The sequence below is a fragment of the Stomoxys calcitrans genome, chromosome 3, assembly GCF_963082655.1.
Source record: "Stomoxys calcitrans chromosome 3, idStoCalc2.1, whole genome shotgun sequence".
Lineage (NCBI taxonomy): Eukaryota > Metazoa > Arthropoda > Insecta > Diptera > Muscidae > Stomoxys > Stomoxys calcitrans.
This window is the reverse complement of record NC_081554.1, coordinates 152,028,941-152,054,051: the sequence shown is the minus strand read 5'-3', so window position 1 is coordinate 152,054,051 and position 25,111 is coordinate 152,028,941. Positions and strand designations below refer to the sequence as shown.

The 25,111-nt window shown below is 39.5% G+C and overlaps 1 protein-coding gene across 3 annotated transcripts in view; it reads right to left on the bottom strand.

The window, feature by feature from the left end:
* Positions 1-25,111, bottom strand: part of LOC106087360 (uncharacterized) — a 114,522-nt gene that overhangs the window by 42,344 nt on the left and 47,067 nt on the right. For 2 of the 3 annotated variants that reach the window (XM_013252383.2, XM_013252384.2), the window contains exon 1: positions 527-2,032. In XM_013252383.2, the coding sequence (XP_013107837.2) occupies positions 527-775 (249 nt within the window). In that variant the 5' untranslated portion in view covers positions 776-2,032. Of the gene's footprint in view, positions 1-526; positions 2,033-25,111 lie in introns of those variants that run through there. The other variant, XM_059365059.1, reaches the window with a different exon arrangement.

The window sequence follows — 25,111 nt, the reverse complement described above, 5'->3', positions numbered from 1 at the left end:
TGATTCGAGGAGATACGGGATGAAATCTTCAACACGCTGTCATGTATGCGCATACGCGGTGAATGAATACTTGAGTGAGAGTAGGCTTATGTTCCGGGGAAGCACTCGCGTGGTGGCGTAATGGATAGGTACTTGCTTCCTATTCTATTTCTATATTTCTTGTATTTTTCACTCTACCTCTTCGGGACGTAGAGGGTGAAAGGTGTTTATCATCATCAAATTATTCAACATGTCTTTCTTCTTCATTTTCCTACTAGGGTGTCACAATGGGCCCTACTGGCCTCCGATTTAACTCACCTTTAGGGGTAGGCTAATCATTGAACCTAAATTTAGGATTCGAACTCTCGCTGACCTCTCTACCAATTTCATATTTTTCTTTTAAATGCCAAGTCTTTTGTTCTGAATGCATTGGAATCCTTCCTGTAAGCTTTCCTACTCAAGTGCTTTCCTGAATGAGGAAATATTGCCAATTATCTCGTAAAGTCCTTCAGTCAATTGCTTCGATAAGGATAAGAATGCAACTTACCTCTGTTAAAATAATTAGACCGAATACAGCGAAAAATGCTATCACAATCAGGAAACTCATGCCCGAACGTTCTCGTGTACCCCAATTGTGTTTCTTGCCACGTTTCGAGGAAGACGATGACAGCGACAGGGATATGCGGCTGCCACTGGTGCTGCTGCCACCTGTCTCACTACCACCTCGGCCATGATGATGATGGTGGTGATGATGATGATGGCGAGAGTCACTGTGTTGCTGTTTAGTATACTTCATGGTATGGTCGTTATGGCTACTATCACAATTTGATTACGATACAGAAATTTAGAATTTCTCTTAAGGAATCGCAAAATCGCAAGGACGTCTAACAATTAGTTTGAAGGCAAATGCCCAAAGTGTGTAGAATATGGTAGGGAACTTGTGCAAAAATAATTGTCGAGATGTGTTGAAGACTGTTTTATTTTTTGAATGGAGCCCCCCAACCAGATGTTTGTCTTCTTCTTTTTCCGCCTTAGTTGTTTTCTTGATTTTTGCAATTTATTTTAATTGTCTTGCGTCTGGCATTTAGGGGGGCCCCACAGGATATGTAGGATAATTTATATTTCTTTGTTTATCTATGCTTCTTAAAGGGTTGTTGAGATTTCCAAAGTCCGTTGTTTATTCTTCTTCTTCTTCGTTTACTTGAGGTGGTTGAAACCGGAAGTCACGGTTTGTTTTGTTGGTAAACAAAGGCTAATGTTATTCCTCTTGTATAGCTGCCCTTGTTCAGAATGCTTTTGTTGTTGTTGCTGCTGCTGCTATTGTTGTTGTTACTGCTTCCTCTGGGGGCAGAAATTACCCTTAGAAAAGCATGCAACAATTGGTAAACAGGACCTCTATGTCAAAAATGCCGGTTTGTTTTGTTTATATGGCCTGAGAGCGAGCCGAGTAGAGAAAACATGTAAACAGGTTGTTATGTTCTCCGCGATTATAGGCACGCTCTTGCTCTTTGCCTTTTCTCACTTATTTTTGCTGGTGCTCTCACTCACTCTCACACTCGCTCCAGTATCTTGGGGATATTTTTGGATGTGTATATGGAAAATCAATAACACCCTTATTTAGCTGACCATAGAATAATGGCTTTTGGATGCTTCCATGGCATTTTTAAATTAAAAATTGGCTATTTGTAAGAAATATTTTTGGGAATTGTTTTAAACAATTCATTGCCCCTACCACAATTCGGATGACTTTGATAAGCATCTCTTCATTATGATATCTGTTATCAATTAACTTCCCATTAAGCACTTTCTGGTCTTGTATCCTTTGAATACTGGATTTTTCCAAAAAATTATCAAGATTTTTATTTTTGTTTTCCTTTCAAAACTTTTTTTTCCAATTATTTTATATTTTAAATGCACTAAACTTTTCTTGCTTATTTCCAAACTATTTATTTTGCTTGTAATATTTTTCTAGTATTAGAATTTTGTTTAATAACTTTGTTGTTTCTTGCGTTTTTTGTTTTATGTTCTTCAACACTTCTCGCTTTGTCTAGAAATTTTCATCAACTGTCAGAATTCTTCTTTGCGCTTCAACAGTTTTTCTTGTTTGAAAGCCAAAGTTTTGTGAAGACTTATACACTCGCCCACGACAAGGACATGCGCAGATCCTTTCTACAATGAGCGAGAATAGTATTGCCAGATGGAAAAAAATAAATAATTTGGCTTTCAAGCGTTTTTAAAACGCCCATGCGTTAGAAGAAGAGTGGACAACACTTAATTTAATTTACAAGAATTCTAGACAAATCAAAATGCCAAACCAATTGAAAACCTAGGGATCAACAGGGATTTTCCTTGAACGCTATTGTAATGCCACGTTGGGAAGGGGGGAAGTTGGAGAGGGTTAAATTAGGTAAGGTTGGGTTGAAAAAAGGGTGCGGATATTAACCCGCCCCATTGGAGGCCACCGTAGCGCAGAGGTTAGCATGTCCGCCTATGACGCTGAACGCCTGGGTTCGAATGCTGGCGAGACCAGCAGAAAACATTTTCATCAGTGGTTTGCCCCTCCTAATGCTGGCAACATTTGTGAGGCACTATGCCATGTAAAACTTCTCTCCAAAGAGGTGTCGCACTGCGGCTCGCCGTTCGGACTCGGCTATAAAAAGGAGGCCCCTTATCATTGAGCTTAAACTTGAATCGGACTGCACTCATTGATATGTGAGAAGTTTGCCCCTGTTCCTTAGTGAAATGTTCATGGGCAAAACTTGCATTTGCATGCCACTATGGACATATAACTTAGCCAGTAATCGGTTTGTTATGCGCTCTAAAAACTAAAAAGTACCCTCGAAAAAAAAGTTAAGTTGGAAATTCCGCGCTACTTACAAAGTCTTTAATCGTTTTCCATACCACTCCCCTAAGTTGGTTCATGTCTGATATTGTGTCTCCACCTAAGTGCCGAAAGCCGGGCAATGACAAAGCAAATGCTCCAACATCTCATCATCTTCCCCGCACACCCTACACATGCTATTACTTGCCGCACCGATTTTACATAAGTGAGCTCGTAGTCCTATGTGTCCCGTTATGATGCCAATAGCTATACTGACCTCCTTCTTGCTTGCTTTCAGCAATAGCCTCGTCTTCTCACGATCTGGATCCCCCCATAGGATTTTCGCCGTCCTACCGGCCGATTCACTGTTCCACAATGTTGCATGCGCATTCGTCGCCCACTCCCTTAACTCGAACTGCGTCGACCCGAAAGGCTTCGGGTTTACCAAGTTAATTGACGGCAGTCCTCCAAATAGTCTGCCCTTTCATTCCCCCTTAATTCGTTATGGCCCGGCACCCAAACGATGCGGATTTTGCCATCCTCAGATAAGGCGTTTATCTCCTTCTTACACTAAAAGACTGTTCGTGACCTTACCTTCCTGTCTGCTATTGGCCATATGGCAATTTTACTGTCCGTAAAGATGTTTACACTCGACGTCCTTGCGTTAGCACCACACCACTTCACGCATTCCGCGACCGCCCGGATCTCCGTCTGCAGGACCGTGTTATGGTCAGGCAGTCTAAAACAGATCTCAGTACCTGGTTCCTCAATGTAGACCCCCAGGCCCACTCTGTCCTATAGCTTTGGTGCATCCGTGTAACATAATTATCCAGATGGCAATACTAGGGTTCCGTCAGTCCAAGACTGAGCCTCCTCATCGCTACGCCTATGCCAAGACAACACGTTCTCTGAACCTGTTGTATGGTCACTTTTTCCCCATACAAGTCTACTAAACTACTAGGGCGAAGATAAGTATTGGTCTAATCAGGCTCCTATAGAGCCAGTGGACTATCCTCGGGTTCAATCCTCATGTCGAGCCTACGGCCCGTCTTTACAGCGTCCAACATCTGTGAGCCTTTTCTGTACGCTCCTGATTCCGATTAAGCTTCCTATCCATCCGTGTCAGATATCGGAAACGTGGTCCGTCAAATTGGTTCCTCGTGAACAGGCATATATTAGTCTTCTGGGTCTGACCCAGTCATATGCCGTATGCAAGATCTGCATAGTTGGGTCGGATCCCTACTCCTAAGAAGTATTATAACATCGTCTGCATAGCAGACAGGTTCAAACCCTTTCTCAGTCAGCATCCGTCATAGGTCATTTATAGTCATAGGTCATAGGAGTGGCAATAAAATTCCCTCTGTGGCGTGCCACTTTCTACTTTATACTCAACCAAATGTGTTATTTAAAACAGCAAAAATGTTTGCTAAAACAGCAGTTTTTGTGTGCTGAAAAGAGGAAAGCAGACATTACTGCTGCTTCAGCAAACATAGGGCTGCTAATGTGAACATGACTGCAATGGCCTTTAAATTTATAGAAAAAACATTTTGGAAGTTATACATTCAGTGGTGATTATAAACATCCATTGAGGTACATATGTACATTTGTTTTAATACCCTCCACCATAGGATAGGGGTATACTAATTTCGTCATTCTGTTTGTAACTACTCGAAATACTCGTCTGAGACCCCATAAAGTATGCATATTCTGAATCGTCGCGACATTTTAAGTCGATCTAGCCATGTCCGTCCGTCCGTCTGTCCGTCCGTCCGTCTGTCTGTCGAAAACACGGTAACTTTCGAAGAAGTAAAGCTAGCCGCTTGAAATTTTGCATAAATGCTTCTTATTAGTGTAGGTCAGTTGGAATTGTAAATGGGCTACATCGGTTCATGTTTTGATATAGCCGCCATATAAACCAATCTTGGGTCTTGGCTTCTTGAGCCTCTACAGGGCCAAATAAGGTTCAAATCGGTTCATAACCTGATATAGCTGTCATATAAACCTATACGGGATCTTGACTTCTTGAGCCTCTAGAGGTCGCAATTATTATCCGATTTGTCTGAAATTTTGTATGACGGATCCTCTCATGGCCATTCACATACGTGTTTATTATGGTCTGAATCGGTCTATTGCCTGATACAGTTCCCATACGAATCGATCTCTCTATTTTACTTCTTGAGCCCCCAAAGGGCGCAATTCTTGTTCGAATTGGCTGACATTCTACACAGGTCTCCAATATATAATTTAATTGTAGTTCGCACAGGACCATATCTCGATATCGCTCTAATAGCAGAGAAAATCTTTTCTTTTATCCTTTTTTTGCCTAAGAAGAGATGCCGGGAAAAGAACTCGACAAGTGCGATCCATGGTGGAGGGTATATTAGATTCGGCCCGGGCGAACTCAGCACGCTTTTACTTGTTTATTTTTATACCCACCACCATTGGATGGGGGTATACTAATCTAGTCATTCCGATTGTAAGTCCCCATAAAGTATATATATTCTTAATCGTCTCAATATTCTGAGTCGATCTAGCCATGTCCGCCCGTCCGTCTGTGGAAATCACAATAGTGGTGGAACACATAAAGCTAGACGCCCAAAATTTTGCACAAATATTAAATTTGGATGTAGGTCCTTGGGGATTGAAAATGGGCCAAATCGGTTTAAATTTAGATATAGCTCCTATATAAACTGTTATCCTGATTTGACTAGAAGCCGCAATTTTTGTCCGATTTGGCTGAACTTTTGCACATGGTGTTCTGTTATGATTTCCAACAACTGTGATAGGTATGGTGTAAATCGGTTCATAACCTGATATAGCTCCCATATAAACCCATCTCCAGATTTGACTTCTTGAGCCCTTACAAGCCGCAAATTTTGTTCAATTTGGCTGTAACCTGATAAATCTCCCACATAAACCGATTGCCCGATTTGACTTCCTTAGCACTTACAAGCCACAATTGGACATGTAGAGTTCTGGGATGACTCAACAACTGCCAAGTACGGTCCGAATCGGTCTATAATTTAACTTTTTCAGTCCTTACAATTCGCAATTTTTGTCCGATATTGCCTTAATTTTGCATGCGGTGTTTTGTTATGACCTGCAATAACTGTGCCAAGTATGATCCAAATCAGTCTATAACCGATCCAAATCAGTCTATAACCTGATATTGCTCCCATATAATCCGGTCTCAACTAAATTTATGTTGCATAAAGTTTTAGCAGAACCCATCGTGGTGGGTTCCCAAGATTCGGAACGGCCGAACTTAGCACGCTTTTAATTGTATCTTCTAAGATCCCCTTCATATTAAAGCAGCAGTCATTTTTAGCAAACAACACACTTTTCAGCAGCAAACCTGCTGCTCTGAAATTGCATTCAACTGGAGTAATAGCATAACTACCGCTACAATAGCAGCAAAATTAACTACTAATATTAAGCAGATAGTGTTGGCTATTTTCCGCAAACTTTTTTCTATGAGTGTATATTTATGTCATGGGACCCCCAATTTATCCTCCTGTTCCTTAGAGAACACATGAACAGGAGAAGCGAGATGCCTTCTAGTTAATACCGAAGATGAACCATCCAGATCGCTTTAAAAACTGCCCGACAACTTCCAAATGTTCACATCCTAAAGTGGAAATCCTTCTGACTGCCTGTGTGGGACACACACACAACAGATGTACCAGACATCGAACGAAAAACTGATACCAACGCTATTGATAGTAAATTGACACCGAAACAATACCATATGGGATGGATGATGTAAATCGCTATAACTATCACACAGTGGTGTTTTGGTATTATTTTCCAGTATTGCTTCACTTTCATTACCATTGGTACCATACAATATCAATTTTTATTTCGGTGTAGTCGCTTTTTCCTCTTCGTCTTCACAGCTTTTGCACAAGTCGTTACTTGCAACCTTCAGTCTGTCAGCATATCCGATCAGACAGTAATCTGTCATGACGGACACAATGACTGAGCTGTCTGTTTTAGCCAGCGGGAAAAAACGATACACCACTTCAAGTACAGACTAGGACACATAATTTAAGAATGCTTTCAACCCCCCTTTGGGACCATCTATCATTCGTTGCCTTTCGGCCCTGATCCTGAAGACTTAACTTACATGTCGCTAGAAGCACACCCACAGATTCCTTTTCCCTTGGAGTGTGAAAGATTCTTCGTAAAATATATGGACCAGTTTGCGTTAATGGAAAATATAGGCGTCGTATGAACCACAAGCTATATGACCTGTTACAAGTATCAAAATACAACGGCTGCGTAGGCTATGTAATGTCGTCAGAATGGTCGGAGAAGCTCCAGCAAAGAAGATGGAAAGATCAAGTGGTGGATCAAGTCCTCGAAACTTGGTGTCAGAGATTATAAAATGAGCGCAGAAGATCGAGGCGTTTGGGACGCTATTCTACGTTCGGCTAGTGGAACAAATGTTCTGTCATAGCCAATTAAAGTAAAGTAAGTATCCCTACACGTGCAAGTTATGCTTCAATTCTCTTAATTGTTGAAAATGTTCTAACGCCAAACATATAATAATTCTTGCATTTAGAAATGTTGAAAAGGTTAATCCTTTTTGAAAAAGTGACCAAAAATTCTTAAAGACATGTTAAGCCTTTTACACAATAATCATGTTCTATTCTCCTCCATTCTTATGAAGAAGTGTGTCAAATGACAAATCGTCGCAAGCCCTGCTACATCAAAAGTTAACTTTTTATGTGAATGTCCTTTTTCACTTGGAGCGATGGACACGTGGATAGGGTCATTACGTCAGAGTGTGGTAGGCGTTTAACAAAGACGAAGACAAAATATAACAAACAAAAGCATTAAAACAAAAGGTTTAGAGAGACAAATAAAAAATGGGAAGGGTTTAAAGGGGTTAATGAACAAAATATACCAGGAAAAAAGAACCAAATTAGCTGTTACTGGAAATAGTTTTGGGTATATAAAGAAAACATTGCCTTAAGCCGCCAATAATAACGTTTGTTTAGGTATACAACTTAAATTGAGGTTAAGACAAAATGACCTGGATTTTTCTAAATAGTAGCAAGGAGACATAAAGGGATCAAATTCTTAACCCCATTTATAGAATATAGTGGGATGGAGGTGGAGAAACTTCTTTTTTTATACCCATACACACCATAGGATAGGGGTACACTAATCTAGTCATTCCGTTTGTAACACCTCGATATATTGATTTATAAATATACATAAATATACATATTCTTGATCGTCTCGACGTTCTGAGTCGATCTAGCCATGTCCGTCCGGCCGTCTGTTGAAATCGCGATAGCAGTCAAACGCGTAAAGCAAGCCGCTTGAAATTTTGCACAGATACTTTGCTTTAATGTAGGTCGTTGGGGATTGCAAATGGGTCATATCGGTTCAGATTTGGATATAGCTCTCATATAAACCGATCTGCCAATTTGACTTCTTAAGCCCCTGGAAACCTTAATTTTCATCCGATTTGGCTAAAATTTTGCACATAGTATTCTGTTGTGACTTTCAATAACTATGCTAAGTTTGGTCTTTATCGGCCAAGAAGCTGATCTCCCGATTTGACTCCTTGAGCCGCTGGAAGCCTCAATTTTCATCCGATATGACTGAAATTTTGCACATCATGGAGCGGTATGACTTCCAACATCTGTGCTAAGTACGGTCTAAATCGGTCTATAACCAGATATAGATCTCATATAAACCGATCTCCCGATTTGACTTCTTGAGGCCCTGAAAGTGTCACTTTTCATCCGATTTGGCACATTGTGTTTTATTATGATTGAAATCGGTCAAGAACCTGATATAGCTCCCATGTAAACCGATCTCCCGATTTGACTTCTTAAGCCCCTGCAAGCGTCAATTTTCATCCGATTTGGCTGAAATTTTGCACATAGTGTTCTGTTGTGACTTCCGACAACTGTGTCAGACAGACAGAAGTTTGGTATGTAGAATAAAATTATGCCCCTCAACTAAATTTATTTTGTATTAAATTTAAGCAGAATCCATGGTGGTGGGTTCCAATGAATAGGCCCGGACGAACTTAGCACGCTTTTACTTTTACCGTAGGATAGGAGGTATATTCATTTAGTCATTCCGTTTGCAACACATCAATCTTCGACCCTACAAAGTATATATATTTCGGATCGTCGTAAAATTCTAAGACGATTTAATGATGTCCGTGTGTCTGTCCGTCCGTCTGTTGTAATCACTCTACAGCCCTCAAAAATTAAGATATTGAGCTGAATTTGGCACAGATACTTAACCAGCATGCATCAACGCAGGTTAAGTTCTTGAACGGGCCAAATCGGGCCATGTTTGGATAAAGCTGCTATATAGACCAATTCTCCGATAAAGGGTCTCATGACCACAAATGCTTTATTTTTAATCCAATTTCAGCGAAACAGTGAGTAGTTTTAGGCCTCCCGACATCTGACCCAAATATGGTCCATATCGGACTATATTTCTACATAGCTGTCATGTATACCGATCTAGCGATAAAGGGTCTGAAGCCCATAAAAGATTAATTTATTATCCGATTTGGCTGAAATTTGAAACAGAGAGTTATCTTAAGGTTCCTGATATCCGACCTAAATGTGGATCAAATCGGACTATAGTAAGGTATAGCTGTCATATAGACCGATCTCCACATAAAGGGCTTAAAGCACATTAAAGCTTTATTTTTTATCCGATTTGGGTAAAATTTCAAACATTATGTAGTTATACGCCTCCTAACGTAGGACCTAAATATGGTTCAGATCGGACTATATTTAGATATAGCTGCCATATAGACCGATTTCCCGATTAAGGGTCTGAAGCCCATAAAAGCTTTATTTTTTAATCGATTTCGCTGAAATTTTAATCAGTAGGATATTTTAAGTCCCCCGACATCTGAACTAAATATGGTTCAGATCGGACTATATTCAGATATAACTGTCATATAGACCGATCTCCCCCTAAAGGGTCTGAAGGTAATAAAAGCTTTATTTTTACCCGATTTCGGTAAAATTTGAAACATTAAGTAGTTATACGCCTCCTAACATAGGACCTAAATATGGTTCGGATCTAACTATAATTAGATATAGCTGCCATATAGACCGATTTCCCGATAAAGTGTCTAAAACCCATAAAAACTTTATTTTTTTACCGATTTCGCTGAAATTTGAAACATTGAGAAGTTTTACGCATCCTAACATAGAACCCAAATGTGGTTCAGATCGCCCATATAGGCTTTATGTATTACCCGATTTCGCTAAATTCTTAAGCATCCTGATATCTGACTTAAATGTGGATCAAATCGGACTATATTTAGATATAGCTGCCATATAGACCGTTCCATTTATTACCCGATTTCGCTGAAATTTGAAACAATGGGTAGTCTTAGTTCTCCCGTTATCCGTCCCAAATATGGTTCGGATCGGACTATATTTAGATATAGCTGCCATACAGACCGATATTCCGATAAAGGGTCTGAAGCGAATAAAAGCTTTATTTTCATCCGATTTCGTTGAAATTTAAAACAGTAAGTAGTTTTAGGCCACCCGCTATGCGAACCAAATATGGTAAAGATCGGACTGTATTTAGATATAGCTGTCATATAGACCGATGTGTCGATTAAGGGTCTGAAGCTCATAAAAGCTTTATATATTACCTGATTTTGTTTATTACCCGTTGAAATTTGAAATATAAAATTGAACAGTGACTTATATTTATTAGCCCACTCAATATCTGTGTCGAATTTGGATTCATAATTTATCCAATTTTCGCCGGACTGTGCCGAAAAGAGGTTTTCATATATACCCGAGGTAGTGGGTATCTAAAGTTCCTCCCGGCCGAACTTAATGCCTTTTTACTTGTTTTTTTTTTTGTCAGATAGCGAAAACAAGCCAAAGTATACGCCTTATAAGCGTATACTTTGGCTTCACCTCGTAACCCATCGACTCCTGTCGCTCTGCACTTTTCAGCCGGTTTACAGCTATTCTGACCTCATTTAGACTTGGCAAAATACATTCACGACCGTCATCAGGGATAAGGTATGAGGTGATCACGCCACTATGGGATGCCACCAAAGACAATGTTCTCAATAATAATATCTGAAAATTTTATTAGATTTATTTCTTTGCCTCTGCAGAAGTATGTGGCCGTGCTAAAACCATTGGTTTGATGGTTACTTCTTTGGTAAAATTTTTGGATTTCATTCAGGTTTCTAAATATCTCGATTCGCTCACACTCAATTCCATTTTTTTTCTTCCTGTGAAATATATCTCATCTCAATACTTTCCAATACTTTACTTCGGCCTGGGGCGTTGCTGCTGACTATAGCAGCGTTTCAAGACTTCCTTGCTGAAGGCTTTTGGTACCCAAGTACGGATTATTTACGGAAGTTTCCAAAAAGCGGGCAATAATTTGCCTCTGCTTAAGCGGTTTGTAGATAACCAACTTTTAACTTCCGTGCAGTGTCATACCGTACTTTTCTCGTTGCACTTAGATGAGTGCGAACCATTGATGCAAAAGCTTATGAACATTTGTTTAAATTGAGAAACTCATACCCGCTACTTTTATACCCACTACCATAGGATTGTGGTATACTTATCTAGTCATTTCGTTTGTAACACCTCGAAATAATGATTTGGGACTCAATAAAGTATATATATTTTTGAACGTCTCGAATTTCTGATTCGAACTAGCCATGTCCGTCCGTCTGTCCGTCGAAATCACGAAAGCTGACAAACGCACAGATAATCTATATTGATGTATATCGTTGGGGATTGCAAATGGGTCATATCGGTTCAGTATTGGATATAACTCCCATATAAACCGTTCACCCGATTTGACTTCTTGAGCCCATGCAAGCCGCAATGTCTGGTTTTGAAAGAAAGAAAGAAAAATTCATGATGTTTTTTAGCAAATCTTTCATTAGAAAAAGATTCTCTGTAGAGAATTTAAGCATTCCTTGAGCAGATTTGCAAATTATGGTGCTTAACTCGTTTAGGGAGATCCTTTTTTCAAAGTTTTTGATGTGACATGATTTCTTTTATTACCATAAATCCTTACAGAAAATAGAATTTCACCCGACATTCGTTTTCCAGCAATTCAAACAAAAGTACAAAAACAACGTTCAAAAATTTTACTTTTAAATATAAGCTATAGCCAAAGTTCAAATTCAACCTCTTTCAAATAGAAAATATCAACAATTGTTCCTGAGGTGAAACGTTAGTTTGGTTTATGTTATTCCTGCCAACAAAAAAAAAACACCAAAATCGAAACTTAACGAGAACAACTATTCGAAATCAATTGGAAAATAATCACAAAGAATGTCCTTTGAAAGATATTTAGAAAAGAAAAACTAAAACAAAAGAATGTCCTCTATACGCAAACAAATATGAAATCCTTTAAATGCGAAAACTTTTCACAATTCCTTGTCTGACTTTTGTTTTTTTTTTTGCAAAACTAACAAATTTATAGCTCTATTCGAGGATGTTCTTCCTTCTTTTCTTTATGGCCAAGAAAACACCCACACACATTAGTGGAACTAGTAGTAGCAAATAGCACGGGATTTGGAGGAAAGGCACATAGAGATATGTAGTTCTGCTTGTTAGAGAAGGGATTATCGTAGTCCAAGGATAATTGCCTTGAAATTGTTCGAACATTACAATAACAAATACACTTTGAAGTTTTTGGACATTTGTAGTAGAATAAAATATTTGTATGAAATGTTCGAAAGGGTGCCACAAGTGGCAAACAGTGTTTTTAAAATAAGTAAAAAATGCGTTAAGTTCGGCCGGGCTGAACTTTGGATACCCACCACCTCGGGTATATATGTAAACCACCTTTCGTCAAAATCCGGTGAAAAATATATACCTTATGTCCCATAGCAGCTATATCGAAATATGTTCCGATTTTGACCAAACACTAATAATTACAAGTCATTGTTCAATTGTGTGTAACAAAATATTGGTCTTTTTAGTAGCTAAATCTATAAATAAACCCATCTGAATTATATAAGACACGGATGTCGTAAAGCCTAACATAAGTCACTGTGTCAAATTTCAGTGAAATCGGATTACCAATGCGCCTTTTATGGGGCAAAGACTTTAAATCGAGATAGAGGCCTATTTGGGTCAAGTTGCAGAAAAAGAGCCTTACACAACTCACTGTCCCAAATTTGACAATAAATGCGCTTTTTATGGCCCCAAAACCATAAATCGAGAGATCGGTCTAAATTGCAATCGAAATCTGTACCGATCTGAGCCAAATTAAAAAAGAATGTCGAAAGGACTAACTTATGTCACTGTACCAAATCTCGGCGACATCGGACAATAAATGCGTCTTTTATGAGCACAAAAACCTAAATCGAAAGATCGGTGTATATGGCAGCCATATCCAAATCTGGACCGATCTGTGCCATATTGCAGAAGTATGTCCAGGGGTTTAACATAACTCACTGTCCCAATTTCAGCAAAATCGAACAATAAATACGTCTTTTATGGACCCAAAAACCTAAATGGAGAGATAGGTCCATATGGCATCTATATCCAAATCTGGGCCGATCTGAGCCAAATTGAAGCAGGATGTCGAAAGAACTAACACAACTCACTGCCCAAAATTTTGGCAATATCGGACAATAAATGCGCCTTTTATGGGCGCAAGACCTTAAATAGAGAGATCGTTTTATATGGCAGCTATATCCAAATCTAGAGAGTTCTGGGCCAAATTGATGAGGGATGTAGAAGAAACTAACACAACTCACTGTCCCAAATTTCAGCAATATCGGATAATAAATGTGTTTTTTATGGTCCCAAAACCTTAAATCGAGAGATCGGTCTATATAGCAGTTATATTCAAATCAGGACCGGTCTGAGCCAAATTGAAGAAGAATGTCGAAAGAACTAACACAACTCACTGTCCCAAATTTTGGCAAAATTGGACCAAAAATTCGCTTTTTATGGGCATAAGGCCTTAAATCGAGAGATCGGTTTATATGGCAGCCATATCCAAATCTAGAGAGTTCTAAGCCAAATTGATGAAGGATGTCGATGGGCCTAACACAACTCACTGTCTCAATTTTCAGCAAGATCGGATAACAAATGTGACTTTTATGGGCCTAAGACCCCAAATCGGCGGATCGGTCTATATGACAGCTATGTCCAAATGTGAACCGATCAGAGCCAAATTGAAGAAAGGTGTCGAAGGGCCTAAAACAATTCCCTGTCCCAAATTTCAGCAAAATCGGATAAAAAATAAGGCTTTTATTGGCGTAAGACCCTAAATCGGCGGATCGATCTATTGGTCGGTCAAGATATAGTCCGATATAGCCCATCTTCGAACTTAACCTGTTTATAGACAAAAAAAAGAATCTGTGCAAAGTTTCAGCTCAATATCTTTATTTTTAAAGACGGTAGCGTGACTTCTCCAGGCACACAGAAATAGATATTTCGATGTGTTGCCAACGGAACGACAAAACGAAGTTACCGCTATCCTTCGGTGGCATAAAAATTTTAGTCTGTTTTCCTCGGTATGAAGAGATTATTGATTGTCATTCAATTGGAAGTATTCTGAATAAAATAAAACAAAAACAAGTAAAAGCGTGCTAAGTTCGGCCGGGCCGAATCTTATATACCCTCCACCATGGATCGCATTTGTCGAGTTCTTTTCCCGGCATCTCTTCTTAGGCAAAAAAGGGTATAAAAAAAGATTTGCTCTGCTATTAGAGCGATATCATTAGAGCGTGGTCCGGTTTGGACCACAATTAAATTATATGTTGGACGTACATCGACTCAATGTAGAGATGACAAGAATATATATACTTTATGGGGTCTAAGACGAATATTTCGAGGTGTTTCAAACGGAATGACTAGACTCATATACCCCTATCCCATGGTGGTGGATATAATAAAACAAGTAAAAGCGTTCTAATTTCGAATCCTATATACCATCCACCATGGATCGCATTTGTCAAGTTCTTTGTCCTGTATCTCTTTATAGGCAAACAAAAGAAAATGGATAAGAATTGCTATGCTATTGAAGCTATGTCAGGTTATAAACCTATTTGGCCCATACTTGTCTTAGATGTTAAAGACAATAGTAGATCCTATTGTGCAAAATTTTAACCAAATCGAACAAGAATCGCGCCCTAAAGGGTCTTAAGAAGTAAAATGGGAAAATCGGTTTGCATGGGAGCTATATCAGGTTATGGACCAATTTAGCTCAAGAAGTCCTCTAGAGACTCAATAATCGTTAGGTCGCTTTATATGGGGGCTATATCAGGTTTTGGGTCGATTTTAACCATACTTGATACTTAAGTTGACGGTCATTGGGGAAGTCATTGTGCAAAATTTCACCAAAATCGGATATAAAATGCGCGCTCTTGAGGCTCAAGAAGTTTAATTTGGAGATCGATTTATATGGGACCTATATCTAAATATGGAACGATGGGGCCCATTTACAATCCCAACCGACCTATACTAATAGGAAGTATTTGTTCAAAATTTCAAGCGACAAGCTTAACTCCTTCGAAAGTTAGCGTGCTTTCCACAGACAGACACAGCTATCCTAATTTCCACAGACGGATGAACAGAGGGACGGACGGACTAAAGAACTTAAAATGTCAAGACGATCAAAAATATATATACTTTATGTGATCTAAGATTTATATATAGAGGTGTTAGAAACGGAATAGAGAAGTTAATTTTCCGACATCCTATGGTGGGGGGTACAAAAAAATAAAATTAAAAAAGTTAAATGAAACAGAAAAAAAATAAAAATGTAATAAAAACAAGTAAGATCATGCTAAGTTCGGCGGGGCCAAATCTTCTTTGCGTGGTATCTCCTTTTAGACAAACAAAGAATAATAAATAAGAACTGTTATGCTATTGAAGCTATATCACGTTATGTTCCAATTCGGACATAAATGAATTGAATGCTTGCTGAACATTGTAGAAATTATTGTGTAACATTTCAGTCCATTCGGATAAGAATTGTGCCTTCTAGAGGCTCAAGAAGCAAAATCGGGAGAACGGTTTATATGGGAGCTGTACCAAGCTATAGATCGATTCAGACCATATTGAACACGTATATTGAAGGTAATGTGGAAAGCCGTTGTACAAAATTTCTGCCAAAACAGATGACAATTGCGCCCTCTAGAGGCTCAAGAAGTCAAGCACAGTTGTTTGAAGTGATAACAAAACACCTCGTGCAAAATTTCAGCCAAATTGCGCCCTATAGCGGCTCAAGAAGTCACGATCTAAGGTCGGTTTATATGACAGCTATTCCAAGTTATAATACCGATACAATGGAAGTGATACCACAACAATGCGTGCAAAATTTCAGCTGAATCGGATAATAATTGTGCCCTCTAGAGGCTCAAGAATCAAGACCCAAGATCGGTTTATATGGCAGCTATACCAGGTTATAGGCCGATTTAAACCATACTTAGCACAGTTGTTGGAAGTGATACCAAAATATCACGTGCAAAATTACAGCCAAATCGGATAAGAATTGCGTCCTTTAAAAGCTGAAGACATCAAGACTTAAGATCGGTTTATGTGGCAGCTATATCAGGTTATAGACCGATTGCGTCATATTAAACACAGTTGTTGGAAGTCGTAACAAAACACCTCATGCAAAATTTCAGCCAAATCGGATAGTAAATTCATCCTCTAGGGACTTAAGAAGTCAAGACCCAAGATCGGTTTATATGGTAGCTATATCAAAATATTGACCGATTTACAATTCCAACCGACCTACATTAATAAAAAGTATTTGTGCAAAATTTTCAAGCGCCTAGCTTTACTTCTTCGAAAGTTAGCGTGCTTTCGACAGACAGACGGACGGCAGACGGACGGCAGACGGACGGCAGACGGACGGACAGACGGACGGACAGACAGACGGAAGGACGGACAGACAGACGGACGGACGGGCAGACAGACGGACGGGCAGACGGACGGACGGGCAGACGGACGGACGAGCAGACGGACGGACAGACGGACGGCAGACGGACGGACAGACGGACGGACAGACAGACGGAAGGACGGACAGACAGACGGACGGACGGGCAGACGGACGGACGGGCAGACGGACGGACAGACGGACGGCAGACGGACGGACAGACGGACGGACGGACAAACGAACGGAAGCAGACGGTTAGACGGACGGACATGGCTAGATCGATCATAACGATCAAGAATATTTTTCCTTTTGGGAAAACAAACAAAAGTCCTAAATTTGCTAATACAGCTGCTTCATTTTGTACCCTTCACCATAAGGTGGGGTTGACTAATTCTGTTATTCCGTAACTTCGAACCATTTTACGGAACCAATCCTGTCAATAATCTAATTTAGCTCTCAAATAAACCCAACCCTTCCATAGAACTTGGCAAACGCAAGGCAAGTTGGTTACTTGTATTATATTGTCCCCAAGCCCCACCCCAAATCCCCAAAAGGGAATTTCTTAATGTTATTTTCTATCTGTCATACCAAACCCAGCACACTCCTACTTAGGCCTTACTCAATATACTTCAAAGTTTCCTTCCTCTAAAACACACCCAAGCACCAAAGTTAACGGCTATCAGGCTAAGACTACAATTGTAGAAAAAGGAAACAATTGCCATAGAGCAAACAAATAATTCAATGTTTGTTTTCTTGTTAGTGGAGGCCACTTTTCCAATTCATTACGACTACGGCACGATGGCAAAAACCAATGGTCACAAAAACAAAAAACAAAAGAAAAGCCAAGTGTTAGCTGCCGCTTCGAGCTAAGAACTCAAACTCAAAAGTGAAAAGTTTTTACCAAGTTTCGCTATAAAACAAGAAACTCTTTCCAAGGTATTACTTGGCGTCCACCACGGTGTATGGGTGCATGTGATCGCAATGGCCCAACAAATGGGAATTTATTGTAGTTATTTGCTTCAATGAAAAACTACCTTTTTTGCCAAAGAATTAGTTGCACATACCATGCAAGTCACACATGCTCCAAGGATGCATGTGAGTTGAGAATTTTTGAAAATTTTAATGGCTCGACAGCCAAAAAGAAAAAAATCTGAAAACCTGTCTAGTATTGTTTGTAAAACTAAATCATCTGCCATTGTTTAACAGAAAAGCATACTGGAGTTGTGTTAAAAGGAAGAAATAAATGACTGAAGCTTCGGAAAAATTGATATTAATGGATATTCTACCTACACAACTTCCACACCACACACCTGATAATTGAGAGCTTTGTGGTAAATGCGATTTGTTTTGTTTGCAAATATGAGTTATCACAGAGTATGATATACACGCCAGCCTTCTATGACAATTGCTGGGCACATGAGTGATGGAGACGAGGTAGTTTTAAGCACACAAAAAAACTAGTGGCAGGTTAGGAAGTACAATATTTGTATAACCACCACCAGGGAAGAACACCATTTTGTTCTTCTGTCTGCAATTGATAGTCATCGTAAGGTATATCCGTCCTTACATTCTTCTGCTGTAATCCTGGTTTTTTGCCATACGTAATTAATTCTTAGACAAATAAAATAGAATACTATTTATGTCTATGTGTATATGGTAATACAACTTAAGCCCAGATAGGTCAATTTTCTAGGATTTTTGTTTTAAATGTATCTTTGAAGGTGTTTTTTTCTGTTTTACTAGGGTTTTTCTACCATTTTTGTTTCCAGCTATCTTAAAGGTCAAATCAACATATCTCCGCTTTTTATACCCAATACCATAGGATGGGGGTATACTAATCTAGTCATTCCGTTTGTAACACCTCGAAATATTCGTCTAAGACCCCATAAAGTATATATTCTTGATCGTCTCGACGCTCTGTGTCGATCTAGTCGATCATGTCCGTCCGTCCGTCTGTCGAAATCACGATAGAGATCGCACACGTAAAGCTAGTCACTTGAAATTTTGTACAGATGTTAAACATTGATGTAGGTCGTTGGGGATAGCAAATGGGACATAACGGTTCAGATTCAAATATAGCTCCCATATAAACCGATCTCCCGACTTGACTTCTTAAACCCCTGGAAGCCGAAATTTTTTTCCGATTTGGCCGAAATTGAGCTCGTAGTGTTCTGTTAATACTTTCAACAAATGTACCAAGTACGGTCCAAATCGGTCTATAAACTGATATAGCTCCCATATAACCCGATCTTCCGATTTGATTTCTTGAGTCCTTACAAGCCGCAATTTTTGTCCGATTTGGCTGAAATGTTATCACATAGTGTTTTGTTATGACTTTCAACAACTGTACATAGTAAAGTCCAAATCGGTCTTTAGCCTGATATAGCTCCCATATAAACCGATCTCCCGATTTGATTTCTTGTGCCCTAACAAGCCGCAATTTTTGTCCGATTTGGCTGAAATTTTGCATGTTGTGTTTTATTATGACTTCCAACATATTTGCCCAATACGTTCCAAATCGGTCTATAACCTGATATAAATAGCTGCTATGTAAACCGGTCTCTCGATCATCCTTTCCTAGAAGCTTTAATTTTTGCTGGTTTGACAGAAGTTTTGTATGTAGAATAAAATTATATCCTTCTAAATTTATTTTGTATACATTTTTAGCAGAATCCATGGTGGTGGGTTCCCAAGATTCGGCCCGGCCGAACTTAGAGCGTTTTTACTTGTTTTAATACCCTCCACCATAGAATGGGGGTATACTTATTTCGTCATTCTGTTTGTAACAACTCGAAATATGCGTCTAGGATCCTATAAAGTAAAGTATATAAGTCGAACTAGCCGTCCGTCCGACCGTCAGTCTGTCGAAAGCACGCTAACTTTCGATGGAGTAAAGCTAGCCGCTTGAAATTTTGCACAAATACTTTTTATTAGTGTAGGTCGGTTAAGATTGGGCCAAATCGGTCCATGTTTTAATATAGATGCCATACAAACCGATCTTGGATCTTGACTTCTTTAGCCTCTAGAGGGCGCAATTCTCATCCGATTTGGCTGAAATATTGCATGATGTGTTTTATTATGACTTCCAATAACAGTGCTGAGTATAGTCAAAATCGGTTCATAACCTGATATGGCTGTCATATAAACCGATCTTTGGTCTTGACTTCTTGAGCTTTTAGAAGGCGCAATTCATATCCGATTTGGGTGTAATTTTGCACGTAGTGTTTTGGTATCACTTCCAACAATTGTGCGAAGAAATCGGTCCATAACCTGGTATATATGAGCCGCTAGAGGGCGCAATTATCGTACGATTTGGCTATGTGTGTATTGTTATGACTTTTAAAAATTGTGATGAATATGGCGCAAATCGGTACATAACCTGATATAGCTGCCATATAAATCGAACTGGGATCTTGACTTCTTGACCCTCTACAGAGAGCAATTATCACCCGATTTAGCACAAATTTTGTACAACGGCTTCTCCTTCAATATACGTGTGCAATATGGTCTGAATCGATCGAAAGCTTGATACAGCTCCCATATAAACCGATCTCTAGATTTTGCTTCTTGAGCCCCTACAAGGCGCAATTCTTATCCGAATGGACTGAAATATTACATGTTCTGCATTCAATTCATTTCGGGTCCGAATCAGACCATAACTTGATATAGCTCCAATAGCATAACAGTCCTTATTCATTGTTATTTGTTTGCCTAAAAAGAGATACTGCGCAAAGAACTCAACAAATGCGATCCATGGTGGAGGGTATATAAGATTCGGCCCGGCCAAACTTAGCACGCTCTTACTTGTGTTTTTTTTACACCAAATGATGATTTTATCCTCTCTAATTTTAAAATTTAAATATATGAAGGGATCCTATTTCTAAAGCATCTGAACGGTGTACCTTAACTTAAGTTCAGGCGTGGTGTTCACTAGAGGACGTCGAGTGTGAACAACTTTACGCACAGTAAACAGGCTATTAGGGCAATAAAAACCAGGACTGTAAAATCACGAACAGTTTTGGAGTGTAAGAAGGAGATTAACGCCTTCTCCGAGAATGATATAATCTACATCGTTTGGGTGCCGGGCCATAACGGAGTAAAGAATGTAAGAGCAGACGATTGGACAGTGAAGGCCAGAGTACTGCCATCAAAAATCTTGGTTAACCCGCAATTTTTTGGGTCGACGCAATACGAGTTAAGGGCGTGGTCTACAAACGCTTTTAAACGCAGCGGAACGGCCGGTAGAACGGCGAAAATTCTAGGGGGAGATCCAGATCGTGAGAAGACAAGGCTTTTACTGAAAGGAAGTAAGAAGAAGGTCAGTATAGCTTTCGGTATCATAACGGGACACATAGGAGAAGGGGCTCACTTATGAAAATTTAGTTCGGCAAGTAATATAATGTGGGGAAAATGATGAGACGTTGGAGCATTTCCTATATCGTTGCCGGCAAATAGATACCGGTACTTAACTGGAAACACAATACCAGACATGAACCAACTTAGGTGCGTGTTATGAAAAACATTAAGGATTTTGGGAGTAGCACAGAATTCTTAATTAAGGTTTCTTTTTATACTCACCACCGAAGGATAGGGATATATTCATTTAGTCATTCCGTTTGCAACACATCGAAATATCCATTTCCGACCCTATAAAGTATATATATTCTTGATCAGCGTAAAAATCTAAATGATCTAGCCATGTCCGTCCGTCTGTCTGTTGAAATCACGCTACAGTCTTTAAAAATAGAGATATTGAGATGAAACTTTGCACAGATTCTTTTTTTATTCATAAGCAGGTTAAGTTCGAAGATGGGCTATATCGGACTATATCTTGATATAGCTGCCATATAGACCGATCTCTCGATATAAAGTCTTGGGCCCACAAAAGGTGCCTTTATTGTCAGATTTTACTGAAAATTGGGACTGTGAGTTGTGTTAGGCCCTTCGACACCCTTCTTCAATTTGGCTCAGATCGGTCTAGATTTGGATATGGCTGCCATATAGAACGATCTCTCGATTTATAGTTTTGGGCCCATAAAAGTCGCATTTATTGTCTGATTTTTGGCACAGGCATTGAAATTGGAAAAAAAAGGTTCAAATTTGGATATATATCCCATATATATGTTAATCCGATTTCGACTAATATATCAATAATGTAGTCATTTGTCAACCGATTTTATCGAAATTTGGCTGTAAGGACTTTCTCTTCACTCTCGACATTACTGGTGAATTTCATACAAATCTGTTCAGATTTAGAAACAGTTCTCATACGTATATGTCGCCCGATTTTCAATACTAGAGCCACTACAAGCACATTTATTGACCAATCTTCGAGTACAAAAACCTCGCTTTCCTTGAAGACTACAACAATATCTGAAAAGTTCGTTTAAAACGGTTCAGATTAAGATATAGCGCCCTTATATATGTATCCGTAGCTATTACAGTTTGAACATATTTGCTGGAAACTGGATAAGGATTGTTTGATAACCTACATGAGAACATCCACCGGGGTCCTTCAAAATAGGTTCAGAGTTGGATTTAGCTCTCACTTTGTACTTAGAAGGTAGGTGTAGGGTATTATACACTAGGCACCGCTGGCTATTTGTAATTTGTTCAAAAACGGCTATTGCTGGAATTTTGAAACCTGGCGCTCAATTCTCTTTCTATGAAACATGAAACGAAAACAAGTAAAAGCTTTCTAAGCTCAGCCGGGCCGAATTATGGGAACCCACCACCATGGATGTCAAACTGGGAGATCGGTTTGTACGGGAGCAACATTCGATTATAGACTGATCTAGACCGTACTTGGCCAGATGTTGGAAGTAATAAAAGAACACTATGTGCAAATTTAAACCAAATTGGCTTATTAAATCAAACGAAGGGACCGGTTTACATAAGAACTATACCAGGTTTTAGACCGATTTGGACCGTACTTAGCACAGTTGTTGGAAGCTATAATAGAACATTATGTGCAAATTTAAGCCAAATCGGCCAAAAATTTCGGATTTCAGGGGCTTACGAAGTCAAATCGGGAGGTCGGTCTATACGGGAGCTATATCAGTTAATAAACCGATTCGGACCGTTCTTAGCATAGTTATTAGAAGTCATAACAGAATATAACATGCAAAATTTCAGCCAAATCAGACAAAAATTGCGGTTTGCAAAGGCTCAAGAAGCCAAATCGGGAGATCGGTTAATATGGGAGCTATATCTAAATCTGAACCGATATTGACCATTTGCAATCCCAGCTCAACTTAAAATGTCATGACAATCAAGCATATATGTACCTTATGGGGTCTCAGACGAGCATAAAGTATATATGGCTTTGGAAGACCAAGCCAACCCTCTTGCAATGGAGACTCCAGACAGTGTCCTGCGGAGGAAGCACACGGCCTCTGAGTCTTCATGGAGGACGGTGACTGCCGAAAGGATTCCACAGCCATCACAGAAGGGAAATATGGTCGCTGAGAAAGGTAAGGAGCCACCCTCTTACGCCAGAATGGCAAGGAAGCACAAAAGAGGTGAGATGGCTCATGCAGTCATCGATAAGTAGGATTCCACAAGAACATCGTCCCAAGTAAAGCATCTGGTAAATGAACAGGTTTTCGAACATGCGTTGAACTCTGAAAGGGTTCCACCCATACAAATTATAAGCTGTGAGTATAGAGGGGACATCTTAAAGCTGCGCTTTGCGTCATTGATACCGTCAACAAGCTCGTTGGTAGTATCCACACTCTCTGGGCGCAACGCTCGCCTTTGTAAAAAATATGGACATTCCCCTGCTGACAAAGGCGACGGTCCTCATCAAGGATGAGGGCGGCAAATTCACAACGGAACGCATGATGGAAATCTTAAATAAGCAAACGCAAAATTTGGTCGTAAATAAATGGGAGGTCTTCCACAAGGAGGAGAAGGAGGAAGGAACTCTCCTTGTGGTGGGCATTGATCAAGTGTCCGTGACTAGTTTGGCTAAGACACAAGGCATGGCGTACTGCGGGACCAAGGCCTTCTTGCTCAAGATTGGGAAGACTAGGTTAGACAAACATCCTCATATTGAGCCATCAGGCAGTGCAGTGGCAGGAAAATCGATACCACCTGACAAACAGGGAGCCGACGATGGAAACTTCAACGACTATGTCACGTTTCGAAAGACTAGGATAGATATTAGATAGATTAAATCATTTTAATTTTCAATTAAATTTTTAATTAAAAATTTTCGCAAATATTTGGCAAGATCGAAATATATTTATGATCTTATGGGCCCAAAGATCATAAATATATATTATATATTATATATGACAGCTATATCTAAATCTGATCCGATTTGAACCAAATTGACGAAGGATGTCGAAGGCCTAGCACAACACACTGTTCCAAATTTCAGCAAAATCTGATAGTAAATGTGGCTTTGATGGGCCTAAGACCCTAAATCGTCGGATCGATCTATATGGCAGCTATATCGAAATCTGAACCGATCTGGTCCAAATTAAAGAAAGATGTCGAAGGGCCTAACACAACTCACTGTTCCAAATTTCAGCAAAATCTGATAATAAATGTGGCTTTGATGGGCCTAAGACCCCAAATCGGAGGATCGGTATATATGGGGGCTATATCCAAATCTGTACCGATCTGAGCCAAATTGAGGAAGGATGTTTAAGGGCCTAACACAACTCACTGTTCCAAATTTCAGCAAAATCTGATAATAAATGTGGCTTTGATGGGCATAAGGCCCTAAATCGGCGGATCGGTATATATGGGGGCTATATCAAGATATAGTCTGATATAGCCCATCTTCGAACTTAACCTGCTTATGGACAAAAAAAAAGAATTTGTGCTCAATATCTCTATTTTTGAAGACTGTAGCGTGATTTCAACAGACAGACGGATAGACGGACGGACTTGTCTAGATCGTCTTAGATTTTTAAGCTGATCAAGAATATATATACTTTATAGGATCGGAAATGGATATTTCGATGTGTTGCAAACCGAATGACAAAATGTATATGCCCCCACCCTTCGGTGGTGGGTATAAAAATAAACCGATTTGAACCATATACGACACGGATGTCGAAAAGCCTAACATTAGTCACTGTGTCAAATTTCAGTGCAATGGGATTATAAATGCGCCTTTAATGGGACTATGACTTTTAAACGAGATATCTGTCTATATGGCAGCTATATCCAAATCTGGACCGATGTAAATTGAAGAAGTATGCCGAAGGACCAAACACAACTCACTGTCCCAAAATTCAGCAAAATCGGATAAAAAATGTTGCTTTCATAGGCCTAAGAACCAAAATCGGCGGATCGGTCTATATATTCTTTATAGGGTCAGAAATGGATATTTCGATGTGTTGCAAACCGAATGACAAAATAAATATGCCCCCATCTTTCGGTGGTGGGTATAAAAAGCGATGT